The 19,130-nt window shown below is 34.9% G+C and overlaps 2 protein-coding genes across 10 annotated transcripts in view; one reads left to right on the top strand and one right to left on the bottom strand.

Moving 5' to 3' along the window:
- PHF3 (PHD finger protein 3) overlaps positions 1-3,864 on the top strand; it is an 85,467-nt gene extending 81,603 nt beyond the window's left edge. For all 8 annotated transcript variants that reach the window (XM_078001270.1, XM_015136636.3, XM_078001266.1 and 5 more), the window contains 2 exons: positions 581-776; positions 996-3,864. In XM_078001270.1, the coding sequence (XP_077857396.1) occupies positions 581-776; positions 996-3,118 (2,319 nt within the window). In that variant the 3' untranslated portion in view covers positions 3,119-3,864. The remainder of the gene's footprint in view (positions 1-580; positions 777-995) is intronic.
- A 116-nt stretch (positions 3,865-3,980) lies between these two features.
- Positions 3,981-19,130, bottom strand: part of EYS (EGF-like photoreceptor maintenance factor) — a 1,786,799-nt gene continuing 1,771,649 nt past the window's right edge. For both annotated transcript variants that reach the window (XM_078001263.1, XM_078001264.1), the window contains 2 exons: positions 16,177-16,338; positions 3,981-11,482 (listed from right to left, as the gene is read on the bottom strand). In XM_078001263.1, the coding sequence (XP_077857389.1) occupies positions 10,281-11,482; positions 16,177-16,338 (1,364 nt within the window). In that variant the 3' untranslated portion in view covers positions 3,981-10,280. The remainder of the gene's footprint in view (positions 11,483-16,176; positions 16,339-19,130) is intronic.

The following is a 19,130-nucleotide window of genomic DNA, read 5'->3' as shown; positions in this document are numbered from 1 at the left end:
TCCTGAGTAAGCCAAATTACTGTACAAAATTTATGGTCTATATGTGTTTAAGGTCTCTTCATCCAGCCCTTTTTATTTCTAAATTCAGTGCCTAGTAACTGGATTATTAGTAGATTTCTCTGTTGTGTATATAAATGTATAGTAGGGTGGAAGTATTGGGTGCTTTGAGTTCCCAGTGGGTCAAGAACATAGGCAGCCCTTTGTGGAGGTTACAGCATTGGAAATCACGATATAGTATAGATATTAGAAGACTTGGGTTTCAGTATCATCTCTGCCACTGACACAGTTGTATCTGTCACCTTCATAAAAGTCGTTAATCACCTTGGGACTCCATTTCTTTACGTTTCCCTAAGAAGTGTAAGCCATCAGATAAAACAAATCCATCAGTGGATCAGTAAAGATCTTTTCTTAAGAGTTACTTCCTTTTAATATTCTCTTCTGTATTTAAGTTGGTAAACCATGTTATTTGGTACTATCATTATAAAGTTCAGTAGATTATTACTAATTGAGAAATAGTTTTAAAACCAAGATACTCTTTAGCTTATTATCTTAAACAATCATTTGTTCTTTTCTTGAACAGGAAATTTGTGTGGTTCGCTTCACACCAGTAACTGAAGAAGATCAAATTTCTTATACTTTGCTCTTTGCATACTTCAGTAGCAGAAAGCGCTATGGAGTAGCTGCTAACAACATGAAGCAGGTTAAAGATATGTACCTTATTCCTTTGGGTGCCACAGATAAAATTCCACACCCTCTTGTGCCTTTTGATGGACCTGGTAGGTATACGTTTTAATAATAGGATAAGAATGAAATAACATGGGAGGTGGGACCAGAGTGAAAAGACTGATTCTGCCTTCTTTCTCAGGATCCAGCCGTCTAGAGATGGCTTTACAGGGCCAGGCATCATTTAATATCCTGTAATAAGTTAGAGGCAGAATTTTACCCTTTTTTGTAATGATCGAAAATAATGAATTAATGTTTTTGGTTTTATACAGGGCTTGAACTGCATAGACCTAATCTATTGTTGGGCTTAATTATTCGTCAGAAACTGAAGAGGCAGCACAGTGCCTCTGCTAGTACGAGTCATATAGCTGAGACTCCTGAAAGTGCACCAATAGCATTGCCACCTGATAAAAAAAGTAAAATAGAAGTTTCTGCAGAAGCAGCACCAGAGGAAGAAAATGACTTTTTTAATTCCTTTACAACTGTATTACACAAGCAGAGAAATAAACCTCAGCAGAATCTTCAGGAAGACCTTCCAGCAGCAGTTGAACCTTTAATGGAAGTCACCAAACATGAGCCACCAAAACCTTTAAGATTTCTTCCTGGCGTATTGATTGGCTGGGAAAATCAACCTACTACTCTGGAATTAGCAAATAAACCTCTTCCTGTGGATGATATACTTCAAAGCCTTTTGGGCACCGCTGGTCAAGTATATGACCAGGCTCAGTCAGTGATGGAACAAAACACTCTTAAAGAAATTCCATTTTTAAATGAGCAGACCAACTCAAAAACAGAAAAAATAGATAATGTGGAAGTCACTGATAGTGAAAACAAGGAGATAAAAGTTAAAGTAGATAATCTTTCAGAATCCACAGATAAGTCAGCAGTAATAGGAGAAGAAACATCAATAGTAGGATCCTCTTCCATTTCTGCAGGGCCTTTGACGAGTCTTAGTCTCAGAGGTAAACCACCAGATGTTTCTACAGAAGCATTTTTAACAAATTTATCGATTCAGTCAAAACAAGAGGAAACTGTGGAGAGTAAAGAGAAAACATTAAAAAGACAGCTTCAGGAAGATCAAGAGAATAATTTGCAAGATAACCAGACTTCAAATAGTTCTCCATGCAGATCTAATGTAGGAAAAGGAAACATAGATGGTAATGTGAGCTGTAGTGAAAACCCTGTTGCTAATACAAGGTCTCCACAGTTTATCAACCTGAAAAGGGATCCTAGGCAAGCAGCAGGACGAAGTCAGCCTGTAACTACTTCAGAAAGCAAAGATGGAGATAGTTGCAGGAATGGAGAAAAACATATCCTTCCTGGTCTGTCACACAGCAAGGAGCACTTAACAGAACAAATGAATGTAGAGGAAAAGTTGTGTTCTGTAGAGAAAAACTCATGTGTTCAGCAGAGTGACAATTTAAAAGTTGCACAAAACTCGCCATCAGTAGAAAACATACAGACTTCTCAGGCAGAACAAGCAAAACCCTTACAGGAAGATATTTTAATGCAAAATATTGAAACTGTGCACCCATTTCGAAGAGGATCAGCAGTAGCGACATCTCATTTTGAAGTTGGAAACACATGTCCATCAGAATTTCCTTCTAAAAGCATCACCTTTACTTCCAGAAGCACCAGCCCCAGAACAAGTACAAACTTTTCACCCATGAGGCCACAGCAGCCCAGCCTTCAGCATCTGAAGTCTAGCCCACCTGGATTTCCATTTCCAGGGCCTCCTAATTTTCCCCCACAAAGCATGTTTGGATTTCCACCACATTTGCCACCTCCATTACTTCCCCCTCCAGGCTTTGGCTTTGCTCAAAATCCCATGGTTCCCTGGCCACCTGTTGTTCATCTCCCAGGTCAGCCACAGCGTATGATGGGTCCTCTCTCCCAAGCATCAAGGTATATAGGCCCACAGAATTTTTACCAGGTTAAAGACGTTCGGAGACCAGAAAGGCGCCATAGTGACCCTTGGGGTAGGCAAGACCAACAGCAACTGGATAGGCCATTTAATAGGGGTAAAGGGGACCGCCAGAGATTTTATAGTGATTCACACCACTTGAAAAGAGAGCGACATGAAAAGGAATGGGAGCAAGAATCTGAAAGGCATAGACGCAGAGACAGAAGCCAAGACAAGGACAGAGACAGAAAAAGCAGGGAGGAAGGGCATAAAGATAAAGAGAGGGCACGGTTATCACATGGTGATCGAGGAACAGATGGAAAAGCAAGCAGAGATAGTAGGAGTGTAGACAAGAAGCCAGATAAACCTAAAAGTGAAGACTATGAGAAGGACAAAGAACGAGAAAAAAGTAAACATAGAGAAGGAGAAAAGGACAGGGATAGGTACCACAAAGATAGGGACCACACTGACAGAACTAAAAGCAAAAGGTAAAATTTGCAGGCTGCTTCAGGATTGCATTTAAATAACTGTTAAATGTTGTATCTTGTAAACAAAAGAAAGATTGCCTGCTAGGATTGTGCCATCTTTAAAATTTTTACTATCAGTCATTTGCAGAACAGTAAATTCTATGTGTTGGTGCAGAGTGTCCTGTACCAGTGCTCATCATCCCTTCTTCATACCAACTGTCCCTAGTTATAGGAATTTAATATTTTTAAAAATTTTACATTGCTGTATATTCAAAGATTTGTTTTATTAATATGCAATAAAGGCTTAGAAATTTTAGTTTTATTCCTTAATTGGTAAATATGGTTAACTATGGAATATATTTACTGCCTCTAGTGAATGTCCTTTATATAATGACTAATTTGGGAGTAATGTGTGGCTCTGTAAGTTTGTTTTAAATTGCACTGTTTTTAAAGAAACTGTAGAGGAGCAACAAAAATCCAAACAACTTCATAATCAGATTATGCTAATCATTTAGTTGAGCAGTTTTTGACCAAGAATCAGAAGCCCAAGGGGTACATTTATTGCTTTAATCTGCACTCATTGAAGTCATTTATTACCATGTACTACAGCTTTGTGGTAGGTCATTGTTTTCATTTTCATTTTTGGCTCTTCAGAAACTTGAATACTTAAGCTTGTACATGATCTTGTGTTTTGCTATCCTTTTTACTGTAAAATGTAAATATTTTAAGGGATATTTTGATTCTAAATATGATAAAAGAATTTCTCACCTATTTTGTGTGTGTGACTTGAAATTCAGTAGTAAAAGAATTTCTTCTTTAAAGCTTTAATTACCTTCAACCATTGATTTTTCATTACTCAGCCAAGAACATATAGACATAGCTATCTATGTCAGGCATTAGATGAGGGGAAAAACAATTTTTTAAAATCTTAAATTATAGGCTGAGATGAATTGTGTAGTTCTAAAGAGGCTAGAATTTAGAACTACTTGTGAAACACTGTGCAGGTATAGCCCCCTTTTAGGTAAGTTTCTGAAAACTTTACACCATCACAGTTTGGTACTCTGACTCACTCATCATTAAAATTAAAGACCACAGAACTTGAAGAGAAATATGTTTTGAATCTTTTTATAAAATGTGATTTAGCCTAATTTGTAAAGTAACTGTACAGTTTCGTATACTAGTTTTACTTGAAAAAAAAACATATGAAAACTATTAATTCAAATCTAAATTTATTTAAACCCTAAAACACATGGTTTTGATGGCTGTAATTTAAAGCAAGAGCTATCAAATGATGCTGACAAAAAAAAAAAAAAAAAACCTCCCAAAAAACAAAGAACTCAGTATATTTACTTACCTGTATTAATGAAGAAAAATATAAATAATTCCACAAAATCAAGATTGATTGTTTTCCTAAAGAACTTAAAGATTAGAGTTAAAAATTGGTTTTGAAACAGAATTATCCTTGTTATTTTTGCTGGAGACAAGGGAGAAAATTCGGAACCAAACATTCTATCTAATTTGCAATGACTTGCAGTACTTTTTTCCCTACTTTATCCTCTGAAATTTGTCGTCATAAAGTTCTAAAACAGAGGACTTGTGTTTAAATAAAGCCCGTTTAACTTTGGTCCACTTTTCTTTTGGAAATTAACTTGTTAGAAAACAAATTCCCAAACAAAACAAAATCTTAAGTCTTAATTTGCACCAGTACAAAGAAATTGCTGTCAGGGTTTTACACATTAAAAACAAAAACATTAGTTTTTCAATTTCAAATGTATATGTCATCAGTACATCTACCTTTACTGGTTGAGGGATTATCAGACTCCAGATTTCTTTTGCAAGATGAAAGTAAAAAATAATGGGTTAATGAATGAAAACAAGCTTTTAGGTCAGTTTTTGATCACCTCTTAGCTAATAGTTTCTTCTACATATCAAATTCTTTAATCAGATCTGATTGAATCTTGATACATGTTTTTAAAATAGCAAGGCCCATATAGCCTCCTATTAGGGATGAGCATCTCTTGGGGTTAGAGGCAGATCTTGTAACCGCTGATTGACTGAAACATTGTGTGGAGAGTAGGAAAAGTATGGTCATATTAACTATTTGAGGTTTTCCTTTTGAGGAAAAAAAAGGAAAATAAGAGTTTTCAACGAGTAGTAGATCCAAAGCCATTCTCAGTCCCAGGTACAACTAGCCTTATACAAACTAGTGAATTACATGAATTTCATCTTTCAGTTTCTCCTGTTTCAAGAAAAACCTGCTCCTTAAAAAAAGTTGTACACTTAAACTTAAGAGTCGTCTTAAGACAGTGAATGCATACCTCTATTAGGTAAAAGTACCAGGGCATCTCAGTACCTGTAAAGTTCACCCCATGTGATCTTGTGGCAATCAGAAAGCCTCCATGAGCCCTCTGTAAGGCATCCCTGGTTTTGAGCACTTAGTATAAACATTGGTCAACTCAAAGGTGAAGGCTTAGAGCTGAGGAATCTGGAACTTAGAGAAGTTGGGAAACTTGGCCAGGTTATCCTGCTGTTGTCAGAGCAGGGATCCTAGCTCAGTTGTCCTTTTCTCTACAGTCCATGTGCTTAGCAATTGTGCTCTGAGAATTGAGAATGAGGAAAAGAAGCAAAAGCCTGGATCATATATACCTTTCATAGCCCTCTTGCTTTGCATTCCACCGAACTGTCAGAAACCCTTCAATGAGCAACCCAACTCTTCAGCGTGAGCCAGAAGACATAACCAAAAACCTGTAAGTTATTTTGTACAGATTTGCAAAATTTAATCACAAATCCTAATTCTCTATTCCTGTTTTCTGTTGCTGCTGTGATGAATCACTACAAGTGTAGTGGCTTAAAACCACACAAATTTATGATCTTACGGTTCTGTGGATCAGAAGTCTATGCAGATCTCACTGGGTAAGATCAAGGTGTCAGCAAGATGCATTCATTTTCTGGAGGCTTTCGGGGAGATTCCCTTTTTTTATTTTGGCCTTGGTTTCTATCTTCTAGAGGGCACCCAAGTTCCTTGGCTCATGATCCCTTTCTCCATATTTAAAGACAGCAATATGGGACCCAGTCTTTCTCTACTATCTCTGACCTTCCCTTCTGATTACCTCTTCTACAAAGGACCCTTGTGGTTACATTGTTGACCCCAACCAGATAATCCAGGGTAATCTTCCTATTTTAAAGTCAGCTGATTAGCAACTTATATTCCATCTGTGACCTTAATTCCCTATTATCATGTAACCTAATATATTTACAGGTATTCCAAGGATTGGGGTGTAGACATCTTTTGGGGGGCCATCATCTTCCACAGCCCTTGACTCACTAATTGTAGCTTATTGTGGGTGAATTAATCTTAAATCTTTATAGAATAGTTAAGGCTATAGTAAATACATGTTAAAAATGTAAGAACAATAACACCAGCAGTAGAGAAGAAATTGGAGTGAGAAGCCCCTCCATGTTAACGTGTGTGTTAAAACTACCCCTTAACAGGTAACTTTGTTGTTCCTAAGTTTTTAATAGTAGCTGTGTTTTTTTTTTTTTTTAATTTATTTATTATTATTATACTTTAAGTTGTAGGGTACATGTGCATAACGTGCAGGTTTGTTACATATGTATACTTGTGCCATGTTGCTGTGCTGCACCCATCAACTCGTCATTTACATCAGGTATAAACTCCCAATGCAATCCCTCCCCCCTCCCCCCTCCCCATGATAGGCCCCGGTGTGTGATGTTCCCCTTCCTGAGTCCAAGTGATCTCATTGTTCAGTTCCCACCTATGAGTGAGAACATGCGGTGTTTGGTTTTCTGTTCTTGTGATAGTTTGCTAAGGATTTTTTAAAGTTTATGAACCACTGAAATGCATTATGAGAGCTTGATAGTGAACCAGATCTTAGTAAATCAGTATTTTAATATTTGGATATACTAGTTGTACTGTGCTCATCTTCTCAGATCCCTCTAACACTGGTCAGGCTACAACTTACTAATGACTACAAAGAACTGTATACATAATCAGGTTTATTTCTGTCTCTTAAAGCAAATTGCAAATAAAATTGGTTACTGCTTTTAAAAAGGTGCCAAACACCTTAATTCTTTGATTTCTGTTTCACAAAGAATTATAGTAGTTAATACGTAGAACAAGAAAGTAGTTGAGTTGAAAACAAATATTAGATCAGTAGCTAGAAGTCCTTTGAAAGCTTGAGTTCACCCTGTCAAGTTTCATCTTACAGATAGATGCAGAGCAGAGTCATTGAGGAAAATAGCCTAAGCACTAAAGGACAATGAATCCAATATAACTCCAAATACCCCCAAAATACTTTTTCTATGTAATTGTGTGCATGTCCATGTGTGTATATATATATGTATATGTTAGCCCAAGCTGTCTTTTAAAAATACTTATTTTAAGATAATTTTGTCCTCAAAGTAATTTTTTTTTTTCAGGAACTTATTCTTTAAAAGGAGACTGAAAAGGTAAATATTACTGCATCTTATTTTATAAAAATGTTCCGTTTACATTCAACACTTTTGAGAAACCTCGTGACATTTATAGTAAAATTATCTTAAAAGTCTTTCTGTAGCAGTCATTTTTATTTCATACTGGAAAAGCATTTCACATAGGAAATCATCAACACCATCATCACCAGGGTAGCAAAATTGGAAGCAGGAATAGTGTTAATTTGTTACATGAAGTTTGCAGGGTTTTAAGGTGAAAAATATATTTTTCAAGTCATTTTGATTTATGGGAGAATAGGCAGCAGTTTTCAGTTCCTAAATATTGTGTGCCTATTCTGCAAGCACAATTTTCTGCATTTGGAATTCAATGATGAGCAAAATGGGAAAGTTCCAATTTTGTGGAGATTACAGGTAGAAGACAAGTTATAAAATCTGAACGTAAAATTGCAACTGTGAAAAGCTTTAAGGCAGCAATTCTCAAACTTTTGGTTTCAAGACCCCTTACACTCTTAGAAATGGAAAATGCCAAAGCTTTTGTTTATATGGTTTATATCATTAGCATACTAAGAAAGTCAAATGATAAACATTAAAAATATTTATTAATGATAATCTCATCTGTTAATACAACATTTATATAAATGTTAGCTTCCAAACTAGTAAGAAGAGTGTCATTGTCTTCATTTTTGCATATTTCCAATTTCTAACTTAGGGCTGGATTCTCTTACGTGCTCTGCATTCAGTGTTTTGTAGTATGTCGTTTTATTTGAAATATATGAAGAAAATCTGTTAATATGTTCATTCGTTTTTGGGAAAGGGAGGACTCCGGATTCCTTGAAAATATCTCAGGGGTTCTTGGACCATACTTTGGGAAGTGCTATTTTAAAGAAAAGGCATACTTTATTATGAGAGAACAAGTGACCTAATATGATGGGAGTGTGATTCAGGCAGTTTCTTTGAAGATTTTGTAAGCTTTTATAAAACAGCCTTCTTTTTATACGTGACGTGCATTTTCTGAAAGGTTAGATTTGATTACTAGCTGCCAAAAGGAGTTTCTTTAGAGCATTTATCCTTATGGTGTAAGTATCTCCAAAGTTAAATGCAGTAATATGGACCAATACCAGTTTAGGTAACAGTTTTTCAGCAAAATTTGATGGAGTTGTCTTGAGTGGTTTCTGTTAAAAAACAAACCTTTGAATCAATGTGTAAACATTCTGCAATTCTACCTTATATTCTACCCTCACACTTCCTAGTGTTAATATGAACTGTATGTTTGGAAACATTTGTGCCCTGTCAAATGGTGTAGACATTCTTAACTCTGGTCCTAGGTCCTTTTAGGAATGTCTGTAGCCTTTTGATTGGAATGAATGGAGTGGCTAAAATAAGACAAAAATCTGTAATATTTTTTGAATGATAAATTACGCCTAGTTACTTTGTATAGATTGGAATCTGCACAGAAGTTAAATGTGTATTCATCAGCTCTTTTTGTAAATTCTTTTCTCGAATTACTTGATGATTAATTACATACTTTTCTTTTTGAACATTACATGCTGTTTATTATTAAGATGTTTTTCCTCCAGATGACCTATTCTACCTGGTAGTTCACCAAGTCAGTCATATGTTGCTGGTTGTCAAGTGGCAAAATTGTCACAGATACCAAACTCAGAAAATGTCAGGTAACAACAGCAATAACTGCTTTCCAATCTGCAGTGGTGGACTGGGAGTGGGAAGTGAAAATTCTGTTCACAATTGTATCAATAACTGTTTTGAGAAAAATAATACTTTCAAGTTATGCTATCAACAGTACTAAATTGTTAGGACAGTAATTTCCCGTGGCATTGTTTAGAACCTATTTTATGCCCAATTTTGAGATCTGTAGACTTGAAAGCAGTTAAACACAAATTAAGGTTAATTTTTTAATTTGATCAGTTAATATGAGTACATAGTTTTAAAAAGCCAAATAGTTCCACAAGGTTTATAAATAAAAAGCAACAGGCCTCTGCACTACTCTTCTCTCCAGAGGCAACCATTTTTAATTCTTTTAGATATTTAGGATATTTGCCTTCATGTTTGTGATATGCATATGCTATTTTTTAAGTTGCACATACTGTAATATCTATTAATGTCTCACTATAAAAGATAAGGATTTAGCTCTTACCAGCCTGTTCTCCTTTCCTCTCACCGTCTCTTTCTACATTCATGCAATAATTTTTGGTTTAAATCTATGTTCAAGTTTTACATCGTTGAATCATACAAATAGTTGTAGCTAAGCCATGTAATACAATATGGTTACATTGCTTTGTATAAATTTTATTTTTCCTTTGATTAATAACTTGACTTTTTCCTATTTGTACCTATCCCTAATTCATTCCCAACATTTTAAAGTTCAGTTTACACATTGATTTTTAAAATTGTGTTTACACATTCATTTTAAAATTTAAGCATTAGGGATAGGTAAAAAGTGAATAAGCAAAGTGAATAAGCACATTCCGTGAATAAGCACTGAATGAACTAATGGAGTTAAAACATGAGTCAAAATATATACAGATAAATTAGATGTAGGAAAAACAATCAGAACCTTCAGTGACATTTTACAATCCTACCAAAAAGATATGTTAGCATTTAGACTATTTCAGGTAATAGTAAACAGTTGATTCCCCGTGAGCAATGTACCAAAGAAATAACTATCAAAATAACTGCATTTATGTATAGTGTGTACTAAAATCTCTAGTGTTAACTTATGTAACTTCATTTTGTTCATCTCCATCATAAACATTGTATCCTTCTAATTTAATTAGTTCAATTTTTTTTGGATCCTGAAAAAATACAACATCTTTAATTTTGCCAACAAAATTGGTTTTAAAAATCTCTTGAGTAACGATATTTACCTTTCGACCATATTCAAAACCCCCTAGATAACAAATGCCTTCATAGTTTAGAGCAACAAAGTTTTTATGTGGATCAATATCCTCGGAAAGAATTAGACTGTTATTTACGTAGGCCTTGATAAGAGTCTGATTTTGAATTACAATTACATGGTGCCATTTATTACAACAGAATGTGCCATTGTTATAGCTCATAGGCACAGAGATTCTTTCTCCTAAGTTAACTGCTATTTTCAAGGTCTGATTATGGAGACCAATTGCTAGAAAATCATTTTCTTCATTTTGAGCTATTCCCATCCATATAATTAGACCTTCTGTTTTAGTGGTACTGAAATTTAAAGATATAGTAGTGAACTGGAGGTTTCTCATTCTGTAATTTGGATCAATGTATTTAATGTAAGAATTGCCCATGAATTTTGCAGTTGTAAATGAAGTTTTGTTTTCACAATACCTTCCCACCCAACCCAAAGTACACAGGCAACTGTAAGAAAATGATTGATCAGGTATACATAAAGACTGGTGGAGGCAAAGATTATTCAAACAGTACGCAGACTGGTTACATATATTTCCAGCCCAATCTGGCAAACATCTGCAAGAAAAAGTTGTGCCATTTACTGTACATTCACCTCCGTTTCTGCATGTATTGTACCCACAGGCTGTCCCATCACAGTCACCTACATTTGAACCACCTTTTGCTCCGAATTCAGTTAGTTGTAATTCTTGATTATTTATGATAACTTGTCGGATACAGCCGTGAAAACCTACAGGTTCATTTTCTATTGCCATGGGATTTACAAGATTTAAAGAAGATACTCCTCCAATATAGAAGTCTGTATTTGTGTCCAGAGAACTCATTTTAGTGGAGGCTTTTTCTGTTACATTTATTCCATCTAGATCCAGGTAACCTTCTGCACCAACTCTTCCTGCTTTTATTATGTGCCAAGTACTTCCGTTTATAGTTACTTTTTGGAGAGTTTCTAGAATGATAGTTCTGTCACCAAGGTTGTAGCGAAGTTGAACGGAACCATTTACTAAAGAGATACATAAAAAATCACCTGCAAGAAAGCAAACAGTAAGTTTGATTAGCAACAGTAAAAGTTTCCATTGAAAACTTTTGCTCTTTCTTGCCAAGTTGGGTGAGTTTTGGTTATGGGGAAAAAAGTAACAGCTCTTGAGCACAATTGTGTTAGTTTTACTTCCACTCACAGAACAAAATGCATATATCCTGTATTCTTTCATTTTGTTCAGCAATTGACTACATAATTTTTCTGTAGTTGTGGACAGTTTTCATTGAATGAATGTATTGTGGTAGTAAATTAAAGTGAGGTTTTTCTTCAAATGAAAGCCTGATCCTTATGATACCGTTTAATGGCGTTCACTATTTTCAGGTTAGGTACCTATAAATTCTCTGCACATTCCTGGCTCCTTTCCTCTCTCTCCAACCTTACCTGGAATGTTCTCTTTCCCCATCCTTACATTCTCTTTACTCCAACAACATTGACCTTGTCAAGGATTTCATTTGCCTGTTTTCTAGGAACACTCCTCCGCCCCATTCCACCTCAACTAGATAACTCCTACCCATCCTTCAGGTTTCAGATCAAGTGTCAACTTCCTCAGAGAAATTTTCTTTGATTTCCCAGAGTTGGTCAGGCATTTTTTTTTTTTTTCTGTCAGTGCTTTAATATCACTAGGTTTCCTTCCATTACAATATATATCATTTCATAATTATGTAGTTGTGTGAAGAAATTGGAACAAATACCATCCAGCATCTGAAGTTGCAATGAGGCATTCAGAAGAAAATTAAAGGCAATTCTACAAGCTTGGAAAAAGAATGTTCTTCAATGTTAAGATTGCTTCAAGAGGATATCAAAATGACTTATTAATAATGAACCATGCAGAAGGCTCCATGAAACATTTTCTTCTCCCTCTGAAATTTCCCAACCTTTCTCTTTTCTCATACAGGGATATTCAGCATTATGCTACACTACTTCTTCCTCCAGAGTGCCATATTTCCATGCCTCCCTCCTGCAAATGGTGTTCTTTCCTTCTCTCTCCATTGTGGTCTATACCAAGCCATTCTAGAGTGGTTGGAATACTTGGCAGCTCTATAGTTCTTCACCTATCAAACTATGGTTCTCTTGCTTTATTTTCCTCATAGGGAATTTTTAGTGAGTATACTATGTCATTACATATATGATTATTTGATTAACAGCTGCTTTATCCACTAGGTTGTAAGCTTTATGAGAACAGGGTCTGTGTTAGGTTTGGTCCAACAGTTTATTCACAGCACCCAAAATGGTATCTGGCACATAAATAGATGCTAAATAATTATTGAATGAAGAAATACGTTTGTAGGGTTGTGGGTTGAGATGACTCAGGACATTTCTCAAATAATGGTTTTAGCTTGAAAGCAAAAACTTTTTTCCTATAATGACATGAAAATTGTTTTAAAAAATTCATAACAAAGGAAGAAACTCAGTTTATTTGCATACTTTCTAACATGTACAGCATTTTTAACTATAAGGAAAGAGAAGCAGCATTATAAACTTTCAGATTAGGAAAGAAAAATATACAATGGGTTATACCACAAAAAACTAGAACAAGTAAACATAATTGATATTAAGTTCAAAAAATTTACAGCAACCTAAATATACTTTATGGCCTGCAAGTGAACACAAACCAGTTATCTTTCGAAAGATTATGGAGGAAGCTTTTCTTGCTCTTTGTGTTGTAGAGTGTTCCTGTAGTAAACAATTTCATAGTGAAGAGGTACATTAGAATAAAAAATATCTAAGAAATGATTAGGAAAGCTGAAGCTGTGATCTATACTATCACTGGTCATGTTGCCAACCAGAAGAAAGAGCAAGGATAGCTTCTGTGAAGAAAGGGTTATTTTAACTCAGCTAGTATGTTCTTATGAAAAACTGACAAAAAGTTTTCCTTCTGTGGCTCTGGAAGCTAAAAGCTGTATTAGCTTAAAAAATCTTAGACTTTTAAATTTCATTGCATTAGGATATGATTCTCTAGTTACGGGTCATAAGTACAGATTGGCATTATTTTTATTTTGAGACAGAGTCCTGCTCTGTCCCCCAAGTTGGGGTGCAATGGTGCGATCTCGGTTCACTGCAACCTCCACCTCCCAGGCTCCCTCAGTCTCCCGAGTAGCTGGGACTACAGGCGCTGGCCATCACGCTGGCTAATTTTTGTATTTTGGGTAGAGACGAGGTTTTACCATGTTGGCCAGGCTGGTCTTGACCTCCTGACTTCAGGTGATCTGCCCACCTCAGCCTCCCAAAGTGGTGGGATTACAGGCATAAGCCACTGCACCCGGCCTCGGATTGGCATTAGAGTAAGAACATGTAATGAACAATTCTTACAAGAAGCAGCTCAAATAGGATAAAGATCATAAATGAATTCACTTTGGCTATTTAATGCCCACTCAACCATGACTGAGTCTCCTCCCACCTTTGTTCTGCTATTGTTTCTACCTCATTATCTGCTATCCCACTGTGCTTTATTATAGATCAGAGAAATCTTATAGGACCTAATATTTGTGAAGAGACTACAGAATCAGCGTTATCAGGGGAATTGCATATACGTTCTTTTCTCTAGAAAAGGAAAGCAATGGTAATTTAAACATTTAAAATATAGCTTAATTATTTGAATATGTTTTAACTTCACATTGCAATGACTAGGCCTTTTTATACACATTGGGAGGATTATAACTGTCAGACGAATTCAGGCTTTGATTAATTTGTGCTTAACAAAATATTAATTTTTATATGTCAAAAATCTTTTAAAGGTGTTAAATTTTTAGCAGAAATAGACGAAAAGGGACCAGAGTCTTATTTCTTTAAAATATCTTTCAAAAAGCAGAGATCTAAAATCATCTAGTATAATGTTCAAGTTATTTTTTTTTTAATTTTACACTACTTGAGAGTACTCAAATTATTAACCTCTAAAGAGATACAGAAACCATGTTAATTTAGAATTTGGTTTTCAATATGTGAAAACCACATTGGCTTCTTATATTTAAATTTTTGGATTTTAACTTTGTTTAAGTGTTTGGTTAGTTTTTACTAATAGGTCCTCTTAGAGGATCAACTATGAAGATTTGGTTAATGTTTACATCAGGCACAGCTCTTAGAGAAGGTACAAAGTACAGAACTGTCAGCTGTATTTTCTGCAACCTTAAATGAGAGGCTTCAAATAAACTTGTTACATCACTTGATTACTAAAAGATAAGTTTATGCCTTTCATCTGATGATTGTTTTTGGTTAATCTAGGTTTAAGCATGCAGAACTTATATTTTTAATATTTAAAAATTTTCATGATTTTCTTATATAAGTGTCAAATGCAGCATCAATTGTGTGAAACTAATGAATCTCTGTAAGTAGTGTCTGATGGCATAAAAAGGAAACTCTTGATTGTTTTGAACTACATGCATTGAATAACAGATGTAAGAAGATGTGCTTTTGCCCTCCTATGTATATTAGTGTGTATGAGCTTTATATTTCATATACATAAACACAAATATGTATCTGTTGTACTGATTATAAAACTATAGTACAGTATTCCCAGCCAGTCACAATCCTGAATATACCTTGATTTTCTGCCCTTTTACATAGGTCCCACTTATGTTAATTTTGAGTTTTATTAGCAATATAACTGAACTTGATTGTCTTTTAATGTCTCTTGATTTATAAATAGAAAATTTCTCTCTGTGTGTGGTTCTCCTATTTGACATTTTCACAGGGAGATTTAATCATGAATTTAAAACCAAATATCAAATCTCAGGAGAACAAATTTCTTCTGAGCTGTATTTTATAGCTCAATTGTACTTTTTCTCTTTGAAATTATTTTCAGGGTATTTCAGAAATGCACTGAGATGGAACCACTTTGGTCGAATTCCCTGATATTCTTATCATTTAGAAGCCAGTCAAGACACTTCTATAAGAACTACTTAGATTATGATATTAGAGCACCATTTTTGTTAATGATGTGAAACAAAATAAGCAATTGTAATTATTTCTCTATACCAAAATTGTTTCTCATTTTCTGAGAAGCAAAATCAAAGAAAGTCAGATGTAAGATTTTAAAAATACTTAGCAATGGAGATGTAACTATGTGTGCAAATGTCTGTCAGAATTTTGGAGAAACGTATGAAAATGGAAATCGGGTAAAATAGTAAAACCTAAAAAATTATTTTTTAAAACACTAATTGGATACTTTATTTTATATTTTATGATAAATAAGTACCTTTTAAAATTCCAGTATGTTTTTATAAGCATTTTAGAACATAAATCCTGGGTTTACTACTTGGATGACAGAACAACTTAAAGAGAATTTTTGGAGCTATAAATGTGGTTGAATCTACATGAAATATATCAGCCATGCCTTCCTTTTAAAAAATCTTTTATATGCATATTTTGTCTCCTTTGACACAGTACTATCATGCATGGCTTTAATGTCTTTTTTGAGGTGTTGTTTTAAAGTTGAGCATATACTATATTTAGATTTTGCAAACTTTAATTCCAACAAATCTGTTGCTATTTTATTAGAATATTTAGGACCTCTAAATTCATACGCATACACTTGCAGTGACAATAGAACATAAAAGCATCAAATGTTTACATATTTAAAGACTAGGTGACACAAACACTATCATACATTATTTAATAGACTATTAGGAATTCATTAGGGTGTTTTTCTTTTTTCATTCTGCAAACAAACAGCCTGCCAATCTTACCTGATTGGGCTTTTAAGTGTTGTGCAGCATAAAATAGGATACCATCTGCAGCGAGAGGCTGAAACTGCAATTGAATATGTGTCTTTTTTCGAACATGAAAGGAAGCAAAAGACATCCAGGATAACTCACTGCTTCTGAAAGATGGATCACTTATGGATAAAGCTGGGGGGAGGAGAGAAAGAGAACTCTGTGAGTTATCTGCTGGATTAAAAAAACATTGCTCATAAATACAATAAACTGCTTATGTAATTTTGTAATTTAAGGATTTATTGCCCAAGAGTTGCTTGTAGATGAGTACGTCGAACCTTGGTAAATTTGTGAGTCTGTTCTGATTCCACTAACTTTAGGCTTTTGTAACGAAGCCACTTACTGAAAAGTCTTCTCTTGCTTCTGGTAACTATGCCTTTTTTGACTGATACTATGTGACACAAATCTTCTGCTCTAGATTGTATTATATAGAGGGATCAGATGCATAGCTGAAATTCTTGGAAATGTCTTACATTTATAATGCTTTCAGAAAGATAGTTCAAATGTTGGAAGATAGAGAACAACACTATATAAGTTATTCTTCAGCCTCTATATTTCTGATTCGAATATAGAGTATAATCAAGTCAAGTATATTTTAAGGCATAACATATTGATATATATTTTTTTGCTTCTGTGTATAACTGACCCAATGGGAATTATGAGAGGGAGACGGAAAGTTCTGCACATTTGGCCAGTTTTTATCCCTATGGAATCTATATGCCTTCTTTTCTTAAAATGTTACGGTGCTTCTTAGAGTGCGGCCTGGTTCAGGACATTGCTTAGCCATTAATCCAGTTATTTAGTTTTCTCCCTGCTCTTTGGACCAGGCATATGCTAACAGCTCTTTTTACTTTAGATTGAATAATTGGTAGGTGTTTATCCAAGAAGTGTTGGCTTTTGCTGTTTTTTTTTTTTTTTTTTTTAACTGTACTCATTCATTTCGACTTACTGCGATTCAGAAGGGTAGAGGTTAGAATCACCTCATGGTGTTGCCAAGAATGCAAAGTGCTATACCTCATTCCTAGAGGGCCTGATTTATTAAAGCCAGGATGGGGGCCTGGCGCAATGGTTCACTCCTGTAATCCCAGCACTTTGGGAGGCTGAGGCTAGAGGATCGCTTGAGCTCAGGAGTTTGAGACCAGCCTGAGCAACATGGCGAAACCCCATCACTCCAAAAAAAAGTTAGCTGGGCATGGTGGCGAATGCCTGTGGTCCCAGCTGCTGGGGAGGCTGAAGTGGAAGGATCAATTGAACTTGGGAGGTGGGTGGAGGTTGCAGTGAGCTGAGATGGCACCACTGTACTCCAGCTTGGGCGACAGAGTTAGACCCTGTCTTTAAAAAAAAAGCTGGGATGGGATTCAGAGGGCACCCCCATTTTTAATAAACCCTCCTGGTGTTTCTGACAGAGAGATTCCTGGGACCACATTTTCATAAAACCTGGTTAAAAATTTTAAGAACACAAGGGTGATTTAAAATGTGCGTGTCCTTTTGAAACTGTTTTGTAAATATTTTTAAATTAATACATGTTTATTATAAGACAAACAATATAAAAGTGTGTAACATTTTTTAAGTGAAATTTCATTGTTCTTTCTCCTCTCCTAACCCCAGGAATTACTGTTAAGTTTATTGTACATGTAGCCAGACTTAAAAAAAATACACATACAATTAACATATGCGTATATCTAATACTTGATTTATTTTAAATAAAACCACATTTTATGTAAACTATGCATAAGTAATTGCTTTTTTTCCATCTATCTTTGTGAAACTGATATTAGCGTATTTTGCCTATCACTTCTTTTAAATACATGGAAGGTATTTGTAAAAATACACTTTATTTTTTTAGAGCCACTTTAGGTTCACAGCAAAACTGAGTGGCAAGTATTAGGGTTCCCATATACCCCTTGCCTCAACACATGCGCAGCCTTCTCCACCGTCAGTATCGCCCACTAGAGTACATTTGTTCAATGGATGAATCTGTACTGACACATCATTATCACATAAGTTCATCATTTACATAGGATTCACTCTTGATGTACATTCTATGGTTTTTGACAAATGCATTGTGAAATTTATTTACCATTACAGTATCATACATAAAATCATACATCATTTTATTGCCTTAAAAATCCTCTTTGCTTGCCTTTTTGACCCTCCCTCCACCCTGGCAATCATTGATGTTTTTTTACTGACTTCATAGTTTTGCCTTTTCCAGAATATCATATAGTTGGAATCATATAGTATGAATACAAATTTTAAGCTCCTTTGGACAAATACCAAGGAACACAATTGTTTGAGCATATGGTAAGAGTATTTTTAGTTTTGTAAGAAACTGCCCAATTGTCTTCCAAAATTGTTGTACAATTTTGCATTACCAGTAATGAGAGTCCATATCCTTGCCGGCTTTGGGTGATAAGTGTTTGGGTTTTAGCTATTCTAAAAAGTATCTAGTGTTATCCAATTATTATAAGTTGTAATTTCCTAATGACATACGATGTTGAGCATCTTCATAAGCTTATTTGCCATCTGGGTATCTTCTTTGGTGAGGTTTAAGTTTAGATATTTTGCCCATTTTCAAAATTGAGTTAATTTTTGTGTGGAATTTTACAAATTCTTCATTTACTTTGGATAACAGTTCTCTATCAGATATATATTTTGCAAATATTTTCTGCCACTCTGTGGCTTGTATTCCCACTCTATTTCAAGTGTCTTTGGCAGATTAGTTTTTTAATTTTAATGAAATCTAATTTATCATTTTTTTCTTTCATGCATTCTGCCTTTGGTTGGTATCTAGAAACTCATCATCAAACTCAAAGTCATCTAGATTTTCTCTTATATTTTCTTCTAGGAGTTTTATAGTTTTTTTATTTTACATTTAGTTCTTAGATCCATTTTGAGTTAAATTTTGTGAAAGATGTCATGTCTGT

This window comes from Macaca mulatta, chromosome 4, assembly GCF_049350105.2.
Source record: "Macaca mulatta isolate MMU2019108-1 chromosome 4, T2T-MMU8v2.0, whole genome shotgun sequence".
Classification (NCBI taxonomy): domain Eukaryota; kingdom Metazoa; phylum Chordata; class Mammalia; order Primates; family Cercopithecidae; genus Macaca; species Macaca mulatta.
Note: the sequence above shows the minus strand (reverse complement) of the source record. Positions and strands in the feature narration are given on the sequence as shown.